A 26,897-nucleotide genomic window follows, 5' to 3' on the forward strand; every position below is an offset into this window, starting at 1 on the left:
TCCACAATACTTTTTTTTACAAAATTGTTAAGTTTTTCTTATCATTAACATACATACACACATTACTATAATTAGATTAGTTATTCATGAGCATTCATGAGCATTTTTTATGAATGGAATCATGTGGAATTAGTTATTCATGAGCATTCCAGAAAAAAGTTACCAGTTAAGTGGAAAAAATTAAAAAGTTGATTCCATTAATTCCTGTGGAATAACTGAAAAATTTTATGAATCACGTTAAAAACCATTCATAATAAAAAAGGTTGAGGAATAAAAGGAATGCATGGAATGGATTAACTTAAATATAATTAAAAAATAAATACATATATCATTCCATTAATTCCTCAAATTATCTCTATTCCATTCCACTTTATTCCATTTATTCCAATTCCATTTATTCCATTCATTCCTAAAATGAGTTACCAGTTACGGCCTATATTCAAAATAAAATTATAACAGGAAAATATGACTAATACAGATTAATAACTTTACAAGTTAGTCTATAAATTATATGGTTGTTATAACTATAATTTTTCTATTGACTATTATGATAAGTTTATTTATTTAACTAAAATTGTTTTCTTTAAGATATAGAGCTACTTAATTTTCATTACTTTTTATTAAAATACTTTTTCTGAATGTGTATACATACACATCCATTATTTTTCATTCAAACAATAATATTCTTTAAAATAAATTCTGCCAAAATAAATAAGAAAAACTCATAAAAGAGAGAAATTATTTATTTATTATTTTATAACTTTGTTTTGGGAAGTGAACAATTGAACAAGAAGCTACAACACAACCTTTCACTTTTTTCTATCTCTCTCTCTCCATACAGTTGTATTTTTGTGGATTGTCAACGCTCTCTGAAAGAGGAGCCAAAGAAGCTTCTTTCTCTCCCATCTTTAAAAAACAAACATTTTTCACCATTATATACTCACTTTTCTACTCTCTGCTTCACTTCACCACTCTCCTCCACTTCAAGAATTGTCTCTCTCTACTTCACACTCTGTTTCTTGCTCTCCCCAAGATAACATGGGATTCTCAGCTGGTAAAAGAAAATCACGAGATGAAGCAGTCACCTTATCTGACCTCAACGACGACGTTTTGGAGAGAGTCCTCTCACACCTACCAACCTCCTCTTACTTCCGCATGACCTCCGTCTGCAAGAGATGGAAGTCCACCCAAACCTCAACAACCTTCAAGCTCGCTTGCTCTCGAGTCCTTTCTCGAGACCCTTGGTTCTTCATGATCGCTAAAGACTCCACCTCTTCCTCTTCTTCTTTCGTTTACGACTCCACAGAAAACGGCTGGAAAAACCTCAACCGCTCCCTCCTCCTCCGCCACCGCCGTGACTTCACCCCCGTAGCTTCCTCCGGCGGCTTGCTCTGCTTCCGCTCCTCTGTCTCCGGCGACTTCCTCCTCCGTAACCCCCTCACAGGATCCTCCATTGACCTTCCTTGTCAAGATGATAACAAACCTCTCCAAGCTGTAGCCATGACCACCAGCTACAAGCTTGTTACAATCTCCGGCGATCTCCCAAACCTCTGTTTCAAGTTCTATGAGTCAAGTTCTTGTTCATGGAGCAAAGAGCTTGAGTTAGCTATGAAGAACAATACAGAGGACGGTGATGATACAGAAACAGTTTACTTTCTTAGCAAGTCAGGAAACGTCGTCGCAGCGAGTAACACTCTCCTTAGAATCCCTTCGAAGCAGTACTCTTCCGTTATAACCGTCAAAGACAATGTAGAAACCGTCTACTTTCTCACTTCTCACGGAACCATCATAGCGTGTGACCTCGCCAAAAGAAGCTTCACGCAGCTTCCCAAGCTTCTTCCTCCGTTTCTTGAGTATTCAATCGACTTGGTGGAATGTAACGGAACCATGTTTGTGGTCCTTCTCTCTGAGTTTTACGAAAGCGCCAGCTTGAGGATCTGGAAGCTGGAGGACATGAGCTGGGTTCATGTCGGGATGTTGCCTCCTGCTATGTCTCATGAGTTGTACGGCAGAAAGGGGGACATAAACTGCGTTGGAGGAGCTGGTGGGAACAAGATACTTGTGTGCTTTAATGCGGATCTTCCTGAGGTGTGTTGTAGATACTTTGTGTATGATTTAGTTGGAGAAGAGTGGAGTGAGTTGCCAAGATGCTTTAAGGATGGAGAAGCGGTGGAGTTTGTTTCTGCACTTTCTTTCCAGCCTAGGATTGAAGCAACAGTTTGATGTTTTGCTTTTTTTTTTTTTTTATGGATTAGGTTTCAGTGATTGTTTTGTTTGTGTATTCTTTTGAGTATAATGCAGTGTAACTTGATTTATATTATCTATTGACAATCAATGTGTTTGAATATACCCAGTCGTCTGATGTCTCTGATCACATCTTTTACTTGCATGGTTGTTGGCATTTAAAGCTGAAGGATGCAAACTTGCAAGTCAAGAAACTCATAGGGGGAAACTGGAACACCCAAGTTGGTTCTTGACGTTTAGCAACTGGTTATTGCATAATGATGTGTGTTTTTCGGTTTAGTACTGTTAACCAAATTACTGATGAATTGTTGGCAAAAAAAAAGGAGAGTAGAAAGAAATGATTTGAATATCAATAGCACCAATAATTCAGCAGATAACCCTACAATGACTAAAGAACTATATCAATCAAGTAGGTGAAGCAGTTAAGAAGCATCCAGATATTTTCTTACATTATTATCTAACTGTTTTTAAAAATAAAACACAATTTTTTTTTTTAGTTTTGACATTATATGTATTTTGAGATAGTTTTAGTTTTTTCATGGAATTAGAAGTACATTTAAGAAAAAAATAATATACTAATATCGTATATAATTTTTGGTAATCATGTTAAATTTAATATCGTATATTGAAGAATGGAAACAAATAATTATTAAAATATATGTGTTTCCTTTTAAGAGATGTTCCTATACATTGAATAAAAATAACTCCAAACTCATTTTATCATTTCTCATCTTACAAGAAGCCAAGAAGGGTAGAGTAGAGTAGAGATATGTCGCTGTTGTCTTACCTCAGCCCAACACGCCTTCTAGAAGGCTACCTCCGTCGATGCCTCACGGCGGCAGGACTAACGTCGCAGACTCTCTCCATTGATTCTGAAACAACCATCCACTTCTGGGGCCCACCACCTCTAGACAACCGCACCGACGGAAGACCAGTGATGCTTCTCCTCCACGGCTTCGGTCCATCCTCCATGTGGCAGTGGAGGCGACAGATTCAAGCCTTCTCTCCGTCCGCTTTTCGGCTATATTGTCCCGATCTTGTTTTCTTCGGAGACTCTACCAGTTCCTCCACCAATCGCTCCGAGGTCTTCCAGGTATATATAAAAACGTTCTTACTCTCTCTATAGTACATAGCTATTTTGATTGTAAATGAACAAGATCATCTCTACGAAGATGAAGAACGGATATGACCTAGTAGAACCTTATGTCATCTATCACTATTACTGTTTTGGTCACTTGATTAGTGTTTCTAAAACGTATTGTTATACTAAAAATATAATTTACATATATTTTTTTCTCAATAACAGCTAAGAGGGAATTTTTTTTTTTAATTTCTTCCAAATTAATATGAATTATATTCTATTCAGACTACATATACATTTTAGCGATAAATATATACTATTATTTATGAAGTGAATTTGCTGATTTGTCATCGTATCCATAATTTTAGACAATTTTACTTATTTATCATGTTTTTATTAGATTTTAACTAAATCATTGATTTATTATTTATTTTTAGTTGAGTTACTAATTTATTAATTTAAAAAATACCCTTATTGAATCTTATATATAATTTAAACAAATTTTATTTTAATAATATTAATTTATATGTTATATAAAATATGTTTCTAACTTATTCACTAACTTATTCACTAATTTATTGAATATGTTTTTATTAGGTTTTATACTTTTAGTTGGGTTATTGATTTATTATTAGTTTCTAACTTATTCACTAATTTATTAATTTAAACAATACCCTTAGTGAGTTTTATATATAATTAAAAACGATTTTTATTTAATAATAATATATTTTATATTAAATATTTTATCATAAAATAATATAATATAATTATCAAAAAAATATATTAAAAATAAGATAAGTTATATATATATATATATATTGTGTTGCTATGTGGAAACAATATTTTTATTATAACAGTTAAAAAATTAAGATACCAAATAATTTATAATTAAATACAGTATTAGTCAAGAATAAACAGTTATATGAAGATATTTTCTAAACTATTTCTAAGATATGAGTATTTTTAACATATATTTTTATGTTTGATCTATGAAAAAATATTTAGCATGTATCAATATTTTGATGTTTGATTTAACTATTTGAAAACATAAATAAAAAAATTATGTTGGTTTTAGATTATTAAGACAAAAACTAATAAGAAAATTATGCCGCATGTGTAGGCAAAACACCTAGTTTAATGTAAAATATAAGTTGAACTAGATATAGGCATTCAGATCTTCGGATCTATATAAATACATGTAATTTTTTATTCGATTTCAGATCGGTTCTAAATGGGTCCTGGTTGGTTTGAGTCACAAATTAGATACCTATTAAGGAATCAGTAAATTTTGGTTATGTGTTGGGATTGGGTGGGTTACTTTACATTGATATGTTAGCTCTTATCAGTGGTGAAGCTAGGTAGAGTAGAGTGGGTGCCCATGCACCCGTAATATTTTCAAATTTTAATATATTTCTTAATAAACTGAGTAAATTTCGTTTATACACCTATTGTCATATGTAAGTTTTAGACTTTTAGTACTTGTGCACCCATTGAAAACCATTGGATTTGCCCCTGGCTCTCATATGTAATTGATTTGAACTATGTGGACTAAACGGACACATTCATATCTTAATACTCCAATAATAAAAATAACAAGGCGGAGTGCATGGAAAAGCTAATGGAGAAAATAGGAATAGAGAAGTTTAATGTGGTTGGAACAAGCTACGGAGGATTTGTGGCGTACCATATGGCCAAAATGTGGCCGCAAAAGGTGGAGAAAGTAGTGATTGCAAGCTCAGGCATCAACATGAGAAAGTGTGACAGTGAAAGTTTATTGCAGAGATCGAACTGTGAGTGTATTGAGAAAGTTATGTTACCATCAACTGCCACAGAGCTTCGGACACTTATGGGTTTGGCATCTTCTTCGAGGATAGTTCGTATGTTTCCCGACGCTCTCTGGAACGACGTTATTAGTGTAAGTAACCTACGTATTGTCTTCTTCTTCAAGGGTATTTTTTTGACTTTGTGGAAAATAAGAATAATAAAAAGATGAAAAAGAATTATGAATTTTCTTTTGGTATAATATATGCAGAATTTATATCAGAAGAATAGAAAGGAGAAAGTAGAATTATTGAAAGGGGTAACTCTTGGCAGGGACGAGAAATTAAGCATTGAGCCTCTTTGTCAGGTACGTACGTGAACTTATTTGTAGATGTAATTATAAACATGTCACAGAGATTTCCAATACAAACGTTATTACTCCTAACATTAATATGTGTATTTAACTGTAACTCATCTGATTAACGGTAAACTGTTTATATTCTCTTAGGAAATCCTTATAATTTGGGGAGACAAAGATCAAATATTTCCGGTGAAGATGGCCTACGAACTAAAAGAGTATGTACAAGAGTATTTTCTTGTTCAAGTTTTATCGTATATTACTAACTCTAGTTACTAATTAGTATCATTACTATTCCTAAACATATTGTCTAAATGCTGCAGTTGTTGGTATATTTATGTAGGATTCTTGGAGATAAGACAAAACTGGAAATCATAGAGAACACTTCACATGTTCCACAGATCGAATGTGCGCAAGAATTCAACAACGTCGTTTTGAAATTTCTGAAGGGATCTCAATAGCGGCAATTATACATTTTGCTACATTATTCTTGTTCTTGAAGCGTGCTTATTAGTAAACAGTTGAACTATTAGTAGTCTACGTAATATTGCTACGTATTTCTTTTAATAAAAAAAATATTGCTACGCACATTACTTGCTATGCTCTCATATTTTCATGTAACTTTATATATTGTCCTATAATATTGATAAGATGAAATCGAAAATCATTAAGAACACTTCACAGGTACCCCAGATCGAATGTTCGTAAACAATATAATTTTTATTATGTTTACTTTGTAGATCCAATTTTTTCGGTGGTTCAAACACCCATAATATTAGGTAAATAATCTGAAAACATTGAATATGATTTAAAACGAAGTATTCCTACAGTTTTAGAATAATAAATTGCCGTAATATTCAAATTGGTTCAAAAAATGTAAGTTGGTCACCAATAACAGCATTAAGCGGTCAAAATTGGTGGTTTGCCAAACAGCCAAAAGCCCCAAAGCAACAAATCACTCTCAAAAGTATTCGATCACTTTGTCTTCGTTAACAAAAGTATCATCATATTCAACATAGTTGTTGGCAATCACCTCTCGTAACAATAAAGTTCTAAAAGAAGCAACTCTAGTAAGGAAAACTCAAATGAAGAATGATAATATTGAGAACTTCAACGAATTATGAGAATTGATAACCTAATATTCACAAAGATGTTCTACCATTTACAGCCCCCCCTAAAAGAAAAAGAGAAACTGACAAAGTTTTACAACTACAGATATTTCGCCAACAAACATGTAGTCTACAGTTACCAAAAGTCAAAAGCTTCCATTGTTCATTTCTCAACAAACAGAGAAATTTGCAATGCCAACTGAAATTTTCTACCTTACGCTGATGCCTAATCAAAGCTCATATGCATCAAAGGATCTGCTTCGAGACTGAAGTTGCGGAGGGTTTCTTCACAAGGGACTGTGCACAAGTATATTCTGATACAAACTTTGGTGGTTCTATCTCTGATGGGTCTAAAACTGGAATAGCCTTATCTATATCTTCTGCCGAGAAAGGAATGCTGCACATACACACAAAATTATACATTAATCTGTATGATGTAGACAACTTAAGTTACCTCTAAGTTATGTGAGAGATACTTGATTGATGAGAGACTCTCAACCCTCAACTCTCCCAAACCACACCCTCGAAAAGCTAAAGCTTATTTCAATCTACGAGGATTCTCAGAACTTAACATGCCTAACCACAACTTTTAACGCCTGGCCGAGCTAGAGATATACTACCATATTTCCATTTTATTCAGCTTACGTAAACTTGAGAACCAACTTAGTAAAAAAAACGGAAGAGAATAATACCTCATATCATCATCCAGCAAGAATGAATTCGATGTTAGTTTTTGGCTGCTATCCTTGTCAACAAGTACCCTCATTTGAGAAACCACCTACCACACAAAGATGTGTTAAGGTGTTTCAATTGACATTCAACATAATTAAACGCCCACAACTAAGAGTTTTACACATTAACTCACCTCGCTTGAGACACTTTGAGTTCCATATTTATCATCCCAGTACAGCGTACTTATTCGATATATTTGCCTTATTGTCAATGCCTACAACAGAATAAAAACCGCCGAGTTTTAGTGAGATTTCAAAAGTGCTTACGGCCAGGAATCATAAGGAAAGAAAAAAACGGAAGCCATAGAAAAAGTTAGACGTACCGGGCATAGATCCTGACTGATTTCATCCAGCGATTTTCTTCTTTTCTGGTGTATAACCTAGGACAAAATACAGAGTTATAAAAAATATAAGCCAATAGAATACAAGTTCCACTACACAAAGAAACATGACTATTTATCAGAGAAGATGAGTTTTACCAAGAATCCAACAGCTTGTCTAATGAAACTTAACTCGTGCCAAGATGTTCCTGAAAACTGTATTCACAAAATTTTAGATCACGGATGGCATCCATCCATCTATGAAGCAACTAACTATAAAACATGGTTTACCTCCTCCTTGACACCGGATATCCACTTCTCCAATTCTGTAATCCCAGATTTCACATATTCCCCATTTGAAAATGTGCAACATTCACGTCGAAGGAGGAGACTGAAAAAGAAATTTGGATTGTATATATGCAGAAAACAAATTTAATTTACCCTTAAGCAATAAAGCAAAGAACTGAAATTAAGATCACATCTACCTGTTGAAAAGTGAGAGATTGATAAATGAGAAAACCTGAGTCACAAGCTTGCGTATGAAGAACGAGGGTACCTACCAATAAAAGAGTCAAGTTTAGAAAAAAGAACAATGTAGATATTCCTAAAACACGAGAAATCATGCTACATGAACATTCTAATTCCTAATCCTCAAATGTGGAGAAACAGGAAAATCCCAAAGTAATTACTACGTCTACGACAATAAAGGGGGTAGAAGCAGACATTATAAATGAATCCATGGGATGTGCATACATGGTTTTCTCGTAGGCGGGACATAAGAGAATCCAGGAATTTAAGTATATTTTCCCATTGACTACTTGGTGATCGCTGCGGCACATCGCTTGGTGATCTAGAGGATTTTCCAGCAGTTCCTCGTAAAGCCTTGGGTGCCTTGAGAATCATCAGATAAACACTTAAACAGTTATAACATATTTCCACCAAACTTTTCTGTATTTTGTAACAAAAGAGATGAAATCTCTACCACAGCTAGTAGAATACATAAATAATAACGCTAGCATCATCAAGTTGCAATTTTAGGAATATAAGGTACGATCAAATCAGATCTTGTCACATAAGAAAAACAAAAAATGATGTATACAACCTGATTTTGTTTAGTTTTTGTCTTTTTGATAAAAGGCTCTCAACTTGATATTATGTATATCAAGTTCTATGCCAAAACCACAACTATAACGATGAATATACGAGAAAGACCAAATGGCGAATAAATTCCCAGTAAATGTGTATTTTGATGCATGTTAAAAGAACTAAGCATCATGGTATCCAATCAATAATTTAGAAAAACACTATCAAAGATGCTGAATATCTACCTACTTTCGGACTCTTACCTGAATGCATAATCCAAGAAGCGGTGCTAACTCTTTCTTCAAATTATCACGAATTAGACCATAAATCTTCTCCACGCATGCTGTCAGATGCTGTTTAAACAATATTGCTGGATATCTTGCTTCTATATGCGGAACGCCATCGTCAGGTCCATTAACTTTAAAAGGAGACTTTACTCCCTGGTAAGCAAGAAACAGAACATCAGTGAAACAAGTTAACACGCAACTTCTGAATCTCACTCAATAAACAGTAGACGGTGAGAGTTTAGATTTAGCAATTTCAATTCCATATAAAATCAAACTTGCAAACTACTCTCAAGTGGAGATATCAATTGAACTCACAGATGCCGCCCTCCCAGAACGCTGAACACTAGCATTTAGAAAACTATTTGTCCGTAGATTTCTCTGCAAGAGGCATAGAAGTGCTGAAGTGTTTGAAAGCCAATATGGTAATACACTGTTTTCATCTCCAACCTGAAATAAACATAAACAATAGAAGTAAATAATAACATGAAAGGGTTCCTATCATTTTTCTAATGTGGAAGAAAGTTGTTACAGGATCCCTTCAACAGGAATCACCTTAAGGGCTTCATTAATTCCCTCGATAATGATGTTAAATACGGCTGTGCTCTCAGATTCAAAGGCGTGCCAGTGCAGAAGACATTTGTATATTACACAAGCAGCCAAAGGCTTATCATCATTGAATCCCAAATTTTCCTTGATACATCTGGAGAGCAATTCGTGGATATCCTGCAAGATTAAAGTGGTAACTTATGTCAAAACCCACTATGTGATACAATCAGGTCAGGAAAACCAGTTTCTTCATTCACAGTAAAAATGGCAGTTGATCTGTACCACGTTTCTTTCTGCAGTGAATTTGGGTCGACGTGACTCTGACAGGCTACGTGAAAATGGCATGATGCGTTTTGAAGGTGTGGGTGTCTCCTGTATATATCAATGACATAATTAGGGTACTCATTTTCAAGCATTTACAATCTAGAAATGAAGAAAATAAGTATTTACTTACGAAAACAGATGTCCTGTCAATCTGAGCTGGTACAACATCACTAGAGTGTTTCTGTTGAGGAGACTGTAATAATGAGCAGTTGGTAAGAAGTAAAGACCAAAGAGAACAGGATGACAATTAGTTAAAAATGCATGGTTCAAAAGATTAAGATATCCAGCAACAGAGTGTATACTTTCGTACATGCATATATATAACCGCAGAGAATAGTAAAAGATCACATACTTCACCAAGCATCCGTCCTATTCTCTCTGGGGATATCCTTAAAGTCTTCTGCCTCAAGACATGGTTCTCGTTCTCCAGGTGAGAGAGTTTCTCCTCGAGGCTGAATAAAAACACTCAAAAGAAGAAAAATAAGGATACCTGTTAGACATAAACGTACGGTTGACTTAAGAAAAAGACCTGCAAATACGTACCTTTGAACACTTGTCTGGAGTTCAGAACATCTATTATCAGCTTCCTTCAACTTCTGTAGTGTATTATTGCAATCCGTTTTAGCACTGAGAAGCTCCTTCTCCAGAGACAGATTCATCTTTTCCAAGGAATTCATCGAATTCTGTGATTAAAAAGCGTTAGGAAGAACTGATGAACAACCAAGACGACAGAATTTGGGTCTCTACGCAAAGGGTTAAAGCATTATTAAAAAGATACCCTACAAATAGAAGGAGCAGCGAACAAAGAAAAAAACAAGGCATAGTAACCAAAGATTTACTCACTTTTGAGACCATTTCTCAGAAATCTTACTACGTTTTCACAAATGCAATATATATAGTCCATAACCAACTTGTCTATAGCCAGATAAAAATGTAAATACTTCAAATCGCAGCCACCACTCTTTAAGCACAGACTGCAGAATATAGAAGATTTTTAAAACATGACCATCCAGCAGGCTAACTAAATCATCATTGTGGTTGACCCAACGGAAGAGATTCAAATACTCTTTATGACCAAAAAAAGCTGAGTAGCTTTTAACACATCACTAACAAACCAAAATGTACGAGGCATCAACTTACAAGAGACAACATTCAAATATCAGGTGTTGCAAATTTCTACAGATTTTAAAGTCTTTGCTTATCAGCCAAAGAGAAAGCCTAAGTAAAATTTAACTTACAGAAAAACCAACGAAGGAGAACGGATCCCTTAAAAAGGTGTCCCCAGTTCACGACCATGACATAACAAGCTCTTAACATGCAGTCATTATAAAAAAAAGAGGAAAATTACCTTCAAAGAAGTGTTATCTTTTTCCAGTTCAACCATTCCCTTAAGTTCTCTTTCAACAGCAGCTTTCTCCTTCATGGATATGTCTAGTTGCTTTTGAAGTACTGCATTCTTATTGCACTCATTAATGGTAGCCAGCCTAGCTGCATCTAGTTTGAGGCGGAAGGATTCCAATGTTTTCTGAAGCTTGGATATTTCACCTGACTTGGCCTCCTCACCACTGGTCTGTATTTAAAGCACTTATAGTTATTTACTCTGTTTCAGGGGATCAGTACTATATAGATGACAAAACTGGCAACATACTCGCAATCGTTTCTCAAGCTGCAACCGCCATTCAAGATCTTCTAATCGCTTCTCAAGTTTAGTTTTTGCTAATCGCAAAGCACCTGCTTCATTAGCAGCCTGCGCAATATCGATTTGCATATTCATCCTTTGAGTGATAGGTAGCGAATTGATACAATCCTGCTCTAAACCATGACTAGAACATACCCGTTTAAGTTTTCTAAACTCTCTCTTCGCAAGCTTCTGCCGCCAACAACATTGTATAGCAATAATAGAAGATTGGCGGTGCCTGAATTCTGTGTGAAACTTATGCACTCTCCAACGAGCCTAAGATATTTAAAATAAACAAAATTAAACGACAGAAATGCATTAGAGACTAAAATGATGAATGAGGTTACACACATCAGGAAACTAAAAGAATACAAATTACCCTGTATAACAACTAATAGGACAAAGAGTGTAACACATAATGCATCATATGAACTTGGAGATCCTAGGTACCTGAATCAGAGAAGCAGCTCTGTGCTCTTTCTGATGAGCAAACTTTAAACGAGCTGAGTCAGCACGGATGCAAGACTGTATTACTGATGCAGCCGATACAAGTTTCACATATGCACATCTTGACAGCCACCTGCGCGCATGCTTTTGTACCAATACTGCTGCCGCTTCATTCCTTCTGGCGACATAGGCATTTCGGGACAGGCACCCTTGCCAACAGATATTATTATTATTTTATTAGGCTTAGAAATGAAAGAAATACTAGTACCCACAATTTTCACGAAAGATGCATGTGAACATGTTTAACAAAAGAAATTAATAAATAATTTCCAGAGAGTAGGTGTCACATAGCTGAAGATTTCACAGTGGCCACAAAAATTTCGAATGCAAGAGAAAAAGAAGAATAATAGTGAATGAGAAAGGCACCTCTACAGTATGCTTGGATAGAAATTGCACAAGCCCGGGCAGCGATGAAGTTTTGATGCGTAACAAATGTTCTTAGTCTTCGCTGAATGAGTCTTGCAGAAGCATCAAGAACTTCAGTCCGCCTAGAGTCCAAAATGCCAATTTGACCAGCTCTAAGGAACACTTTTGTCCTTCCTAACTGTGAAAGATGATACAAATATCAACAAATCAATATCTAACAGGGTGCCATGCATTAGAGAAAATCCTTTGTTTTTGGCCCACCAAGAAGCATACCTGATAATTCCCCAGACCCAACTTCCGCAAGATTTTCTCGGTAAGCGCCTGCTCATCATTGCTGCAAATAATGTATATATTAACAAATTACTCTTGCTTGGCAATAAGTTCATTGCAGGATATAGACTCTATCTGGCCGAAAGCTACAAATAATGCTTGAGTTTTATCTACTTTTTCCGCAATCAAGCGGTCACAGAAACATGTCAAATAACTTTTACACAGGTTCACACAGTTGCTAGGAAAACTATAAGATAATCAACACTCCGACGATAAACTTAAAATCATCCATCCAATATGCGTACCTCTCATCCATGAGTTCTGGGGCTAACAGACCAAACCGATCCACAAAGTCTGAATAATACCTTCGTGTGGGATACCCTGCAAGACTAATCCGAACAGCTTCCAGTACTCCCTAAGAAATTGTGAAATACAAGACGTTATCAAAGTTTAAATACAAACAATGGAAAAGGACGAAAAAACACGAACATGTAAACATTAGTACAACCCGCTGAGACTAAGCTAGATCACTTCTATTGGTCAATGAGAACGACCCAATCATGTATTTTAGAAAGCAACTCTAATATAACATGTACTGCAACATGTGAATTACATAAAAATATGCAAAACGATCATCATACATACAAAATGCATTCTGATCCTTTTGAACTCAATAATGTTATAGATGATCAAGACTAGAAAGAGCATAAATATGAAGTTTCTAGCCTATCATGGCACGGGAAAACATATGCATATAATGACAAGAAAAGATATAATAATGCGAAAAAAGCTTGACACACTTCATTTACGTCAGAAAAGAACGACCGAGACACCAAACTAGCTATAAAAAGAACTAAGATCACATAATATACTAACCCCACAACGAAGTTGATGTAAAACACTAAGATTCTCAAACTTTTGAGGTCTGTTGAGTGTGTTTGGCTTCACACAACGAACATAGTGAGGCTCCGTTTTGCTGAGAGTTTCCATGAGGGCTTGAAGTTGTTGCTAGAATCAAAGTTAATGATCAAATCAATGACTGGGTTCACGACCTGTTCTTAATATTCATAACAGAGTATCTTGCAAAGAGAAATAACTGGACAGTTTCCTGACCTTAAATCTGGAAGACACAGAAGAAAATTTGTAAGAAGACCTGGCAGACTCCTCTGGCGCGGAGGCAAAAAGTCCAGCAACAAAGGGGCATCGTGAGGAAGATAACAGATTGCAGTGCTCAACTATAGTATAATCACGATTTTTATCCAGAAAGGTTTCAGTCTGGTACGTAACCTGCAGAAATGGAATGGGAGAAATTCATTGGGATTTGAAGGAAAATAAAAAAAACATTAAGCTTAGTCCTAGAGCAAGACTTGCCTTGCCAGCATAATGAGAGAGAGTAAAGTCCGTCTCTGAAAATTTTGTCTTCTCCAATCTTGGATGAGATTTACAGTTCTGGAACAGCTTCATTGAAAATGACTCATGTGTTGATCTAGGAAACATGCTGCATAAAAAGTAAACAAAGATAAGCCAGTGCACAAAAAGAGCATACGTATTGTGAAGACACAAGGTGAGACGGGAATATTGTACCAAGCTTCATCCAAGAGTGCAATTACCCCAATAGGTTTCTGCAGGTAGCAAAAATATCAATATTAGAGTCAGAGGAAGATAGATCAGTTTTGCTGTCATGTCTGCTTGATTTTCACAAAACAAAAAAAAGGAACACAATTCTTGAGGCTGGCAACTACAACATAAACGTTAAAAAGAAACTCTATTATTAAGTTGCACCATACCAGCATGCAATACAACTATCAACCGTTGAAGGAAATGTCTTCTAACTAAGTTCTCCTATTCTTGCAGCTGTATGATGGGAGTAACAGTGGCATCATAGTAAACAGACGTTTCTGAATGAATTGGCTATTGGCTACACTAAAGTTAATCTCATCAAACCCCACTAACTCTTTAGAATTGGCACGATTTAAAAGATTACCCTGTTTAGAAACTAGAAAGTGTTGAATTCTATTCCTCGACAATCGGAGTAAAATAATAATAAACAAATAAATAAAAAGACATGAGAATTTAAAACAATGTACTATAATCAAAATCATGACTAACACCCTCACTGAATATGACGGAAAAAAATTACTTAAGTTTTGATACAACATAGGCTGTTGCAAGTTTCAGAGATCACAAAAGGTTAAAGGGGCAAGAAACTAGAACAGAGTCTTAAATATAAATCTAACTGACATGGAGACATGTACCTTCTCTATAAGGTCCACAACATCCTGGTTGTCAATAAACTCAATAAAACTCCAATTAATCTCTTCTTTTCTGTACTCATCCTGCTCCATCTTAAATACATGCTGAAAAGAGAGCAGGGATCATAAGGAGAGGAAGGAATGTCCCTAAAATCTGGCTAAACCTTTGAGAATGATTCAACTGTATTTACCTCATTGAAATGCAGCTGAAGCTTTTCATTTGCAAAATTGATGCAAAATTGTTCAAAACTGCAACGTGCAAACATGTATTAGTTTTCATTTTTAGATATGGATTGGGCGAAAAAAGTATATCAAGCCATCAGAAAGACAACAAGCCCAGATATAGTTTACATAGTTCTAAACATGGTGCACCAATAAAGACTCAATGAATAGGGCTGGGAAAAGATATAAACAATGATTTAATTAGTTTAACATATCAACACTAACCTGTTACTCTTAAAGCATTCAAAGCCATAAATGTCCAGGACTCCTATTTGAAAATGGGAGTTTGGATCTTGCCCAACAGACCTATTAATCTTATCAACCAACCTGACAAACGTAAATTAAAAAGTTCAAACACAAGTGTAATGCATTAACAAATATCCACTCAATAAAGGGATGAAGCATATAAAGCAAACCAGTCAAACAGACGGGCGTAAACTGTCTTCGCTAGTGCATCCCGGCTAGTAACAGCAGCATTACAGTCAAGTGCTTTGATTATGGTACCTTCACGGGTCAGAATTGAACGTGTGCAGAGAGAAGCCAGTAAAAGATTTGCATCACACCTGATTAATTTTGCAGAATATAACAATTAAACAAGCTATCTCTTTGTACACCGGAAAAAAAAACTGGTACTAATCAGAGTATTCCATGTACCTGAAAAGATCAGCAGCCATCTGCAGATGATTTCTAGATTCCTGATCCTTTACTACAGAAGAATCATGCTCTTTTCCGGAGGAAAACTCAACATTTCCAAGATGCAGAATGGCAGCAAGCGTGCGGAATATCGATTCCTGATAAATTATTGGGGCAGTAAGCAAGGACTATCAAAAACTAATAAAAGAGAAATATATATATTAAATCCAGTAGAAGTCAGAACACCTGCTCATCGTGACTTATGCCCACAATATCCATGGCCCTCCTTGTATTCTTATACTCTTCTGCGTTGCTTACTCCCTCCAGGTCATAGGTTTTGCTTTGATTGAGATAATGAAATTGATGTGGATTGCTTAGTTTGTATTTTTCAGCGTCCTATACCAAACAAGAAAAGATCTGTTACAGGTAAGCTCAATAACAAGAGAACCGAAACCAATATCCTCTGAGACGTATAAAAAGCCGGAAAATAGTTACACTCCCAGAAGCGCAAAGCTGGTAGAAACAGTGATAGTTCCTCTCAGGGTCTGTTATCCGGACTACACGTGATCTCTCCAGAAGATAGGTTCTGATTGCAGCACCAGATATTCTACCATTTGCGTCAAATTGGATTTCCACAAACTTGCCAAAACGGCTGTATAAACCACCAAAATTCAGTAGTTTGGTCAGTAAACCCGTCAAACTAAATGTAACTAAAAAAAGCTAGGGCAACACACACGAATAACTGCAGGTAAAATGTCATATGCATTCAATGTTTACAAAATAAGATTCCAAAATTATAAACATTAGTGACTAATGTTCTATACATGCGAAATGAACAAGAAAAGAAAACCTAGTTCCTCCCGCTAGCAGTAAGATTGTTACCATATTTCACGTGCAAGGAGTAGTATAATAGACCAAATAAACCCAAAATGCATTCACATTGGTACACCTACAAGGGGTTGTAAAGTCTTAATGGAATAACTTATCGATAGCCCATCTATCCGAAGTAGAGCTACGACCATACTTCCAAAAAAGGTTTAAAACACACTTAAATTTACAATTTCAGTACAAGAAGATGCTGGTTTCTAACCATTTATGATGATAGCGTCATGAAAAAAACTGTTGACAAATGATATAAGAGCAATTAGAGAAACACCCCCAGTCCTTACCGAAAAACAAACAAAAAGAAAAACAAAATTCCATAACACACCTGGAATTATCGTTTCTAACTGTTTTCGCATTCCCAAATGCTTCCAAGAGAGGATTTGACTGCAGAAAAAAATATATTATAGGAGTCGCAAACAAAGAAAGATATGATCGCCTAAAATTTATTTGCAAATAGATACCAGAGGAGGGAAAGTGACATCTTTGAGCAAAAAGATAAAGCTACAAATTGTTGAGCAAAATCTTACTTCAAGGACTTGCTGCTCAACACTTCTATTATCTTCAGCAGCACGTCCCCCAACATATGTAAGATACTGCATGATTAGTTTAGTTGTCTCAGTTTTTCCAGCTCCACTTTCACCGCTAACGAGTATAGACTGACTTCGCCTGTCGTCAATCATCGCTCTGAATTATGAAAGCATATATGCGGTTAATTTATTAACGTGACAGAGAGTAACAAGTAAAAATATCAGCATGAGTAGGTAAAAAGGGTGGACCACCTGTATGCAACTTCAGAAACAGCAAAAACATGAGGACTGAGCTCACCGAATGGTGCTCCCTTGTACTGCTCCATCATGTACCCATTATAGAGATGTGGAAGCTTTTTAAACGGATTAACAGCGATCAGAATGCTTCCAGTGTATGTCTACAAAAACAGTAGAGGGTAGTTGTAAGAAGATACAGCAGTCAGGAACAAGAATAGACTGGAGTTATTACAACAAATAGTTCCAAACAAGTAGTATCATATCTCAATAGGGAAATAAATATATGAAACACCAAGCAAGGTGCGACCAAAATGGTCAAAGGGAAAGCCAGCATTTACATCAAAGGAATCTAGCTGAGTGCAAAACCATATGGAACATAATTGCTTTCGCCAACTAAATAAGGAAACGAAGGTCTATCTCTATAATGCCTGTAATGATATATGCACTAACACAGTTAATTCAATTCATGAGCAATCTTTTCAGTTAAACTATATAACATGCAACCTCTATAAGCCGGAATCAAGAGAAACCCATTACATAGACACAGCCTAAAATTAAAAATAAGCAACGGAACATTTTTCCCTAAAGTATAATTTCGCAGTACCAAACGAGGCATTTGATTGGTAAAGCATAAATACGGAAACAGTAAGGTGATATCCTAAGCTGTTCAAAACGTTTTCTCAAATCAGTGCTCAGTTACATGTATCATTCAAGTAGTGAAACTCAAAGACACAGACCTCAGCTACATTTTACAGATACCTAAGAATTCCCAAAGAGATAACAGAACTAAATGCATACTTCACAGCTAAATTTTAAGTCTTCACCACACCCACAGTAACTGGACTATAGTTGCTGCTAAAATCTGAATCTACTTCATGAGGAAAACATGTCATAGACCACAAATGGATACCCAAGAAACTCCAAAATCATACTGATAACGCTAGTAACAGTCCATATGGAATGTAATCCCACTCAATAAAGTACCCCAAGGCAGTATAATAGTAAAGCTCAAACTACAATTAGACTCACGTAGATATCATTGAGAGCGTATCTCCTCTGTAGATTGTAAAGCACACCAGCCTCGTGCAAGTACGTCAGCTTAGTCATATCATCCACTCCATTACGATCCTCCTCGTCGGGATCCCTACGAAACACCTTCTCCGAGCAGACGAAAACCTAAAACCCCCAAATTACGAAGCGGCGGCAACAGGTAAGGTGAAGAAAAGAGGAGACAGACGAAGCAGAAGTTTTCCGGCTAATCAATCAAACCTGTTTTCCGGTGGAAGTTTCGACGTGGACCTTGTTTCCCGGAGAATCGAGCACTTCACCGGCAGCCCAAGCTGAATCCTTATCCTCCACCCAAACCTTGTCGCCCCTCCGCAGATTCGATTCCATTGGAAGACAATCTCAACTGAATTGAACTTCTCAAAGAGAAAAGCCTAGAAGATTAGATTGGGCAACGCAAGAGGCATAGAGAGATAGAGAGAGGAGATGAAGAGAAAGAGAGCGCGTTAGGTTGCGCCAGTTAATTTTTCAAATTTCAAAGTAAATCTCTTGAAACCCTAAGGAGAGCTAGGTAGGTAGGTAAAGAGATGACGGTAAATACTGCTCCAAAACGGTTTTCTTTTTGGTTCTGCAACCGTAAAAAGTAAAACAAAAAATTCCCGCCCTCACGGATCGCATTATGTTTAGGATGATTAACCCCGATCTCTTGATATTTTCTGTTTTTTTGTTACATTTTTCGGTAAAAAGACGGTTCTTATACCTCTTATTTAAGAGACAGTTCTTAATTTTTTTTAATTAAAATCTATGAAAAACTAAAAATCGTGTTTTAGCCGAAACTAAAAACTTCAATTAAGATACTGAGATTAATCATGGTCTAAGTTTGTGCAGTTGCCAAAAAAAGCAAAAAGAAAAAAGTTTGTGCACAAGAAAAATTGTTTTAAGTTTAAATAAGAGTTTATTTTCCAACTAACCATATTTTGGTTGACATATTAGATGAGTGGCAATGATTTTGGCATAATAAAAAAAACTAACATTTACACCATAATTCATCCGGTTATACTTTTTCTTTTTGCCATTATCCGGTAAAAATGTGTTATGTGTGTCTACGTAGTCCATGTAGTACATGGTCAAGTATGTCTAAAAATATTTCATCAGGAAGAAGAAGAAGTCATTCACGTTACACTTTTATTAATCACATACATATATACCGAATGTTCTATTTCATATAACCGAAATAGCATATGATTATAATTTCACCTACAACATGTAATACTAAACATGTCCCAAACCTAAACTCTAGATACTAAACCTTATCTCAATCACACCTCAACCCTTAAATACTAAACCCTTATTCATATATAAACTATAAATTCAAATATAAACTTTAAATTCAAATATAAACTCTAACCCAAATGGAATATAAAAAAATAAATAATATAGTACATATTAGTGAAATTATGAAATGTTTATGATTGCATAGAAGAAGTTAATGTTGATCCCAACCATACCTTCTCACCTTCAAAATACTAAACCATAAATTATAATCACTAAACCATTATATACATCCTAAACCCAAATATAAACTCTAACCCAAATAGAATAGATCAAAATAAATAATATAGTACATATTAGTAAAATTATAAAATATCTATGATTACATGGAACAAGTTAATGTTGACCCCAACGATACCCCTCACTTTCTAAATATTAAACCCTAAATTGTAATCACTAAACTCTTACCTAAATATAAACCTTGAACTCAAATATAAACTCTAACTCAAATAGAATAAAACCAAATAAATAACATAGTACATATTAATGAAATTATGAAATGTCTATAATTACATGAAAGAAATTAATGATGATCCCAATCATACCCCTTCACCTTCTAATACTAAACCATAAACTCTAATCACTAAACCCTAACCCAAATATGAATTCTAAACCTTAAACTTTATTTACTAAACCCTAAAATCAAATATAAACCTTAAACCCAAACAACAAATGTAGTTGTGGTTAACGAAATTTGTATGAAGTTTGCACTTATGTGGATTTGGTTAACTAAATGATAAAATTGAGTTTTAAGTTCTTAGATTTAATCAATACGCATAAATTAAGATTCATAGAAATGATACAACAACAAAACATAACTTATGCTTATGAATTTTACAATCATATTTATATTCTGTGTTTCGCAAATAGCATAGAATACAACAAATGGTAAAGATCATATATTCCATTTCAAATGAGTGGTCTTTCTATTTTACGTAGACACGATCTATTTCACTTATATACATATTGCATCATTACATATAAATGAGAATATATTCACCAGACGGCTCAAATTCAGTTTTGACCAATCTACTTGGCAGCTTAAATCTTCAATTTGTAACCTGAAAAACAAAAGCGAAAGATAAAAGTGTTAGGATCCTTTTAACAAAGTAAATGTAAAATAAATTGTATAGTATAACAATAGTATGGAATGGAAACCATGTAAGACGTAATGATATGCATAGCTCATGATCTTAAACCACACATGGGAATATATATATATATATATGAAATCCTATCAACTAATCATGAAACCCTACATGGAAATATGACCCTTAATCTAATGTTAACCCCAATCTTGCAATGACAAACTCAATATTCTAGAAACTAACTCCTCTCCAATCAGCACTAAACCCTACACGAAAATAAAAACTCTAATACAAGTATAAAAATACGTAAATATTAAATACAAGTATGAATTCAGAAGCTAAAAAAGGTGATATTAATTCTAATTTATTCCATTCCAAGTCAAATGGAATATAAACGTCTATATTTTATTATATTCCAAGTCAAATGGAATATACCTGACGGAGATCATGTCATTTCCAGACGGTGAAACACGCATGTAATGCATATGCTATTCCATATCGAAACAATATTAATACATCATTTACTATGCATATCAGATAGAACACAACTAAAATTTAAGAAAGACTACGAACAACCATAAAACCACAACCGAGTATACAGTGTGGAACTTAGTCGCATAAAGCAAATCCGGCATTCACTGTCGACAATGTTGTATTTAACATTTATAGTACCCTAGTTCTGAGTATAGCTGAAATGGAAAAGAAAATTACAGCAGATGAAGACAATCGGGTGAAAAAAACACGAGAACTTACCATAGTTAAACAGATCCGAGAATAATTGAGTGTGGGAAGTGGAATAGACAGGAGGTGTTGATATGCGTCGCTGCAGCTTTATCGCCGGCGAGGTGCGTCTGATTTCCGAATCGATTATCTCAGGCGATTACAAACCACGAAGGAGAAGTCAAAATCTAAGAGAATCAGAAGGACGTGACGGTGTTTGTTCTCTCGGTGTCAGAGACCTTTCAAATTTGACGAAGTTATCAAATGAAGTAAAAAAGAAGATGTGAAGGAAGGTACGTCACAATTTACCTTTTACAAATAGTAATAAATAATTTTAATTATTTTTTGGTTGCAGGTTTTACCGGTTGCGTTGAAGACTAGCAGGTTAATATTATATAAAATACAATCTTTATCGATGTATGGTAGGGCATTTGGCTATAAAGCTAAATATGATTTTTTTCTTAGCCATACTGCCTAATTTCCCTTTAAATAAGGGTGAATTTGCGAGATAGCCAAAATCTAGAGTATAATTAGGCAAATGACTATGATTTTGACATTATTGAGTGAATAATATTTTGCCTTCTCCCAAGCCGGTTATACCCCTACTGAAAACAACTTACCGGTCAAAACAAAAGGAGAGATGACATCGATGACTTAATAGATGGATCACATTCACTGTGTACTGTTAACTAACAAATCAAGCAAATATATCCACGTCACATGCTTTCTTACCACATATATGTTAACTATGCTATATAAATGTTTTATTCCATCTATAAAAGTACTATGTTTGATAGAAACAAGCAGAACACCTTCATATGAAACATAACTAGAAACTTTAAACTCAACTCCACACCTAAATACCGCCCTAAACTCGAATCTCTAAACTAAAACCCAAATATTAAATCTAATTTCTAATTATAATATTTTTAAAAATAAAATAAAATAAAGATATATAAAATTTGAACTATTGTTCTATACTATCTAAAATGGAGTGGAGACTATTCTTCAGAACTAATGCATTTGTGTTCAACCTTAACCCACCTCCAACCAAAATAGTATATAACACCAATCTCATCCCAACCCCTCAATAATAAACCATATAACAACCCCACCATAAACCCCTAAATACTTAACCTTAAACCATAATCATTATACCCTAAACTTAAATATAAGCCCTAAATCCAAATATAAACTCTCAACCTAAATAGAAGGGAACTAAATAAATAGCATAATACATATTGGTGAAAATATGAAATGTCTATGATATTATCGAAGAAGTTAATGTTAACTCCATCTTTACCTCCTTCACCTACAAAATACTATACCCTAAACTTTAATCCCTAAACCCTAAACCCAAATATTAAAAGTATATAAAACATTACCATTCTACATGAGGCATATAGAATAGAAAATCTGAAAATGTAGTTACAATCTAAAACTCATCTTAACATATTTCTCAAATATTGATACGGTTATGCCTTCATGGAAGATGGTAATTCTTGTCACAATATCAACCCCAACCATACATAAACTAAACCCTACACGGAAATATAAATCCTAATCCAATGTCAACTCCAATCTTTCATAAACTAAACCCTAGCCACTAATCACTAAACCCTATATGGAATATAAACTTTTATCCAACCTCAAACTCAATCTTTCATAAATTAAACCCAAATTTCGAAATGTATGTAACATGCATTTTCATTCTACATGAGCATATAGAATAGAAAATGTAACAAACGATATAGCACAATACATATATATTGTCCAAAATTTTGTAGTGTCTATGATTACATGGAATGATGAATGCTTACACCAAATTCAGGTTGATTGTAACGAAAAGAAATAAATATTAATGGCATTAAAAGAGGTGGAAGAGACAATATAATATGAATATCATTTTCATTCAACATCACACTGTATTCTGTTTTATTTGATGTCACAATAAATTATGTTCCATTTACATTCAAATATATTATTTTTTCATTACAAAATCATATAAAGACTAATATAAAACACATGTATATATCGAAACAAAACTCATATCAATGGAACATGAAACAACAAAGAACAAGATTGAACCATTTCTTTCAAGCATCAAATGAAATATAACTTACTAAATAGTACATTATATATTAATAAACGTGACAAATAAGAGAATAGCTGTTCCATTCCTTAAAATAGTATAGAAATACTATTATCCTTCCAGCTCATCATTGACAAACTTGAAAAACACAATGAAAAATAAGCACACATTAGTATACAAGTTGGAAGGAAATGACAACATATGAGATAGGCTACTAGTATATGAATTACTCTCTGCTTAGGCTAAATGTTTAGTTCTGTCAATCGAAAATAGCCTATGCGAGTAAAGAAATAACATATGCAATTAGAATTATACCATCTGAAATAATATAGAATATATATATATATGGAAAGGAACTGAAGGTCAGATGGAATGGAAAACAAATAATATATTAGTTTTGATACGATTCTTCAGAAATAGCAGAGAATGGAATGGCACGTAACTAGTCTCTAAAACTAAGATTTTCCATTTCAAATAGCACATGTTCCATAAGATATTCCATTTTACAGAGAACTAAACTTGTTTTATCGTAAAAGGACTTTTCATTCTAAAATGACTAATCCCCTTCGCAGTAAACAAATGAGTACGACAAACCAAGAAAAGTTCAACCCTAAATCAATTTGTTTGCCTCAGCTTACTAGATCGGACATGCAACATAAACGATGGGTTAGATTTATCAACTTAGAATAGACTAGGGCCGAATCTATTCCACATAAGGGGAAAAGCATGGAAATAATATAATCGGTGGCACAAAACAGAGAACTTACAATATTGCAACATATCTCAACCTAATCGCCAATATGAAGGAGATGAGGCTATGGTGGTCGTTCATGCCGATCACACTTACGAACTCTAATGAATCTCCTTTGAATTTCGAATCGGCGCGTTCGCTTGATACGAGTGACGAGTTTGAATGGAAGATGATGCCTCCGCGGTGGATGGAAGAGCAATATACAGTGGAATCTGCTGCTTGATTCTACGATTCAACAAATATCCGCCAGAAACTTTTCACATATCAGAAAGTGACGAAGAAGAAGAAATTACTTTTGGGAGATGTGTGACTTTCTGATGAGCACGCGTAATTTTTGCTTGGTTGGGTAATTAATAAATTTTTTTGAACTGCAGGTTGCGCCGGTTGCGTTGAAGGCTAGCAGGGTAATATTATAGAAAATACACTCTATATCGATGTATGGTAAGACATTTGGCTATGGAGCTAAATATTATTTTTTTCTTAGCCATACGCCCTAATTTCCCTTTAAATAATAGGTTTTAATCCGTAGAATAATCAGCAAGTTTTTAACACTGATATAGTAAAAGGAACTGTACTGAGCTTACTGATTGTAAAGCGACTTTGTGAGCACCGGCGTTCGGCCTCTTCGGTCGTCGCCGGTTGCATTCTTCCCTCTCTGCCTTTTAATTTTGCTCTCCTATTCCTCTTCGTTGTCAGTGTCAATATGTTTGGTGTCTCTGGTTGAAGCTTGCTCGGCGTTGGAACCCTAGATTTTCTCCGGAAGAGCTACATTCGACGGTCTGAGGCTTCCCTTTGGAGCACCGACGAGGCGTCTTCGGTTGTAGGGTAAGGGAGTCGGCTTTTAAGTCTCTAGACCTTGATTTGTTTTTGTTGCATTCTCCCCTAAACTAAGAGATAAATCAAAATTGTCTTCTTAAATCCTACTACATCTATGAATAGAGATCAAAACTATCAAGATATACATATGCTAATCAAACGGTGATGAAGATATTAAAGTTATAAGCAAATAATCGGTTTTAAAAGACTATGCATAAGAAAATATCAAATATTATTAATTATTTATCTAACCAAAGTTTTATCAGTAATAATAATAATAATAATCTAATATTTTTTATAGAAAACTGAAATCATCATATATTATAAAACAAAATTTACTAAAACATCAACTATTAAAAAGAATGACTAAAACATAAAAATCCAATTATTAAAAATTATTAGTATTTTCTAAATACTGTGTAATTTTTTATTTCTTTCCTTTCCAACATAAAGATAATATTTGGATTATTCTTCTCCTAGTTAAGCATATTTTCTTCCTAGATCTATAAAATATATTTCCATTTGTTGGCCGTAATATCCTTTCATATAATATTGTTGTGCATTCTTTCTTATTCAAATACAATAGTCTCATTTTTTTCCTAGAACAAAACAATTGTGTAATTGAATTTTTGTTTCCGAATTTCTTCAATTCCTTACCACTCTTTGTAACCTCAACATTCTATTTCATCCCAAACATCATACAGCACAACACAATATTGTATAATCTTGTATATTATACAACAGGAGTCAGTTGACAATTAAGTGTTTGACATGTGTCTTTTCTATTTTTTATTTAAAGTTTATTAGATTAAAAAATTGTATTAGTTGCTCAAAATATTAATAACAAATAAATCATTAAGCGGCTACATACCCACTAATCAGGCCATTTACAATTTCACGATCTTCATTATTGTTTTCTTGGTTCTTCTAATTATATATCTTCCACAAAATAATCACTAAAAAACACTAGATCAATAGCAAAACAAAACGTGAATCTGAAGACGACAAAGCCAAAGGAACTGAAATCAAAGAATTTGAAAAAAAATCATTCTCATTGAAACGACAAGAGTGAATTAGTTTTTATATAAATGAACAACCAATTATTTTGAATTTTATTTCATTTACCAGTGATAACGAGTTCTGAGGTTTTGCTGATATGCTTCATGTATGGTTGGCGTCACATAACTGCAAGGTGTCTGATGGTTTTCATTTTACCTTTTTTAGTTTCTCATTCCAATTCATTTTGCAAATCTTTTATGTCCAGTCAAAAATCAAAGTTTTACGAGTTGTGTTTACATTTATATGTAGACAAAATTTCAGAGAAGATCAAACCAACATAAGAATCATCTAAAGAATGGAGAAACCACCAATGAATACTTGCGTGAAAAGAAGAAGGAATAGCATCTAAAATTTTGAGTTCATGAATGCTAATGGCCTCTTTTAACAATTCGGTGAATTGTTACCTTTTTCATCTTATAATTAATCATTATTATATTTAGTTTATTTTGTAGATCTCTACAACAAGCATTTATATTATATTAAAATATTATTTTTAAAACCATTAATATTAGTTGAATTTCTTTTCAACATTGAAGTTTTTTAAAAAAAATCATTTAAAGAAACAATGGGAGTGATTGGTTGGAATGTATAAGGTGACTTTAGCTTTAACTTT

General features: G+C 34.4%; 3 protein-coding genes across 4 annotated transcripts; 2 read left to right on the forward strand and 1 right to left on the reverse strand.

Annotated features, from left to right (window-relative positions):
* Positions 1-578: 578 nt before the first annotated feature.
* Positions 579-2,582, forward strand: LOC106423293 (F-box only protein 13-like). Its single transcript, XM_013864076.3, has one exon. It carries the CDS (start codon positions 1,039-1,041, stop codon positions 2,221-2,223), a length of 1,185 nt encoding a protein of 394 aa, XP_013719530.1. The 5' UTR covers positions 579-1,038; the 3' UTR covers positions 2,224-2,582.
* Positions 2,583-2,731: 149 nt separating this feature from the next.
* On the forward strand, positions 2,732-6,034 carry LOC106423290 (lipase 1). The gene is made up of 5 exons (XM_013864074.3): positions 2,732-3,337; positions 4,923-5,240; positions 5,358-5,453; positions 5,595-5,662; positions 5,788-6,034. Exons 1-5 carry the CDS (start codon positions 3,014-3,016, stop codon positions 5,903-5,905), a joined length of 924 nt encoding a protein of 307 aa, XP_013719528.1. The 5' UTR covers positions 2,732-3,013; the 3' UTR covers positions 5,906-6,034.
* Positions 6,035-6,530: 496 nt separating this feature from the next.
* LOC106423287 (myosin-15-like) lies at positions 6,531-18,972 on the reverse strand. 2 transcript variants are annotated; one of them, XM_013864071.3, is made up of 38 exons: positions 18,691-18,972; positions 18,451-18,597; positions 17,437-17,582; positions 17,185-17,341; positions 16,983-17,041; positions 16,268-16,424; positions 16,019-16,168; positions 15,794-15,930; positions 15,556-15,702; positions 15,365-15,466; positions 15,109-15,166; positions 14,921-15,022; positions 14,250-14,287; positions 14,037-14,163; positions 13,779-13,952; positions 13,542-13,673; positions 12,971-13,080; positions 12,669-12,729; positions 12,396-12,573; positions 11,973-12,178; positions 11,679-11,798; positions 11,493-11,591; positions 11,193-11,414; positions 10,388-10,527; positions 10,197-10,296; positions 9,975-10,025; positions 9,803-9,892; positions 9,527-9,697; positions 9,290-9,421; positions 8,951-9,127; positions 8,358-8,495; positions 8,090-8,160; positions 7,896-7,995; positions 7,764-7,820; positions 7,608-7,664; positions 7,419-7,499; positions 7,246-7,331; positions 6,531-6,950 (listed from the first exon to the last, which is right to left on the reverse strand). In XM_013864071.3, the coding sequence occupies exons 1-38, from the start codon at positions 18,814-18,816 to the stop codon at positions 6,800-6,802; spliced, it is 4,557 nt and encodes a 1,518-aa protein (XP_013719525.2). In that variant the 5' UTR covers positions 18,817-18,972; the 3' UTR covers positions 6,531-6,799. The 2 variants fall into 2 exon arrangements, with proteins under 2 accessions (XP_013719525.2, XP_013719524.2); XM_013864070.3 differs by having other exon boundaries at positions 9,975-10,037.
* Between the last annotated feature and the right edge of the window lie 7,925 nt (positions 18,973-26,897).

This window comes from Brassica napus, chromosome A3, assembly GCF_020379485.1.
Source record: "Brassica napus cultivar Da-Ae chromosome A3, Da-Ae, whole genome shotgun sequence".
Taxonomy (NCBI): Eukaryota; Viridiplantae; Streptophyta; class Magnoliopsida; order Brassicales; family Brassicaceae; genus Brassica; species Brassica napus.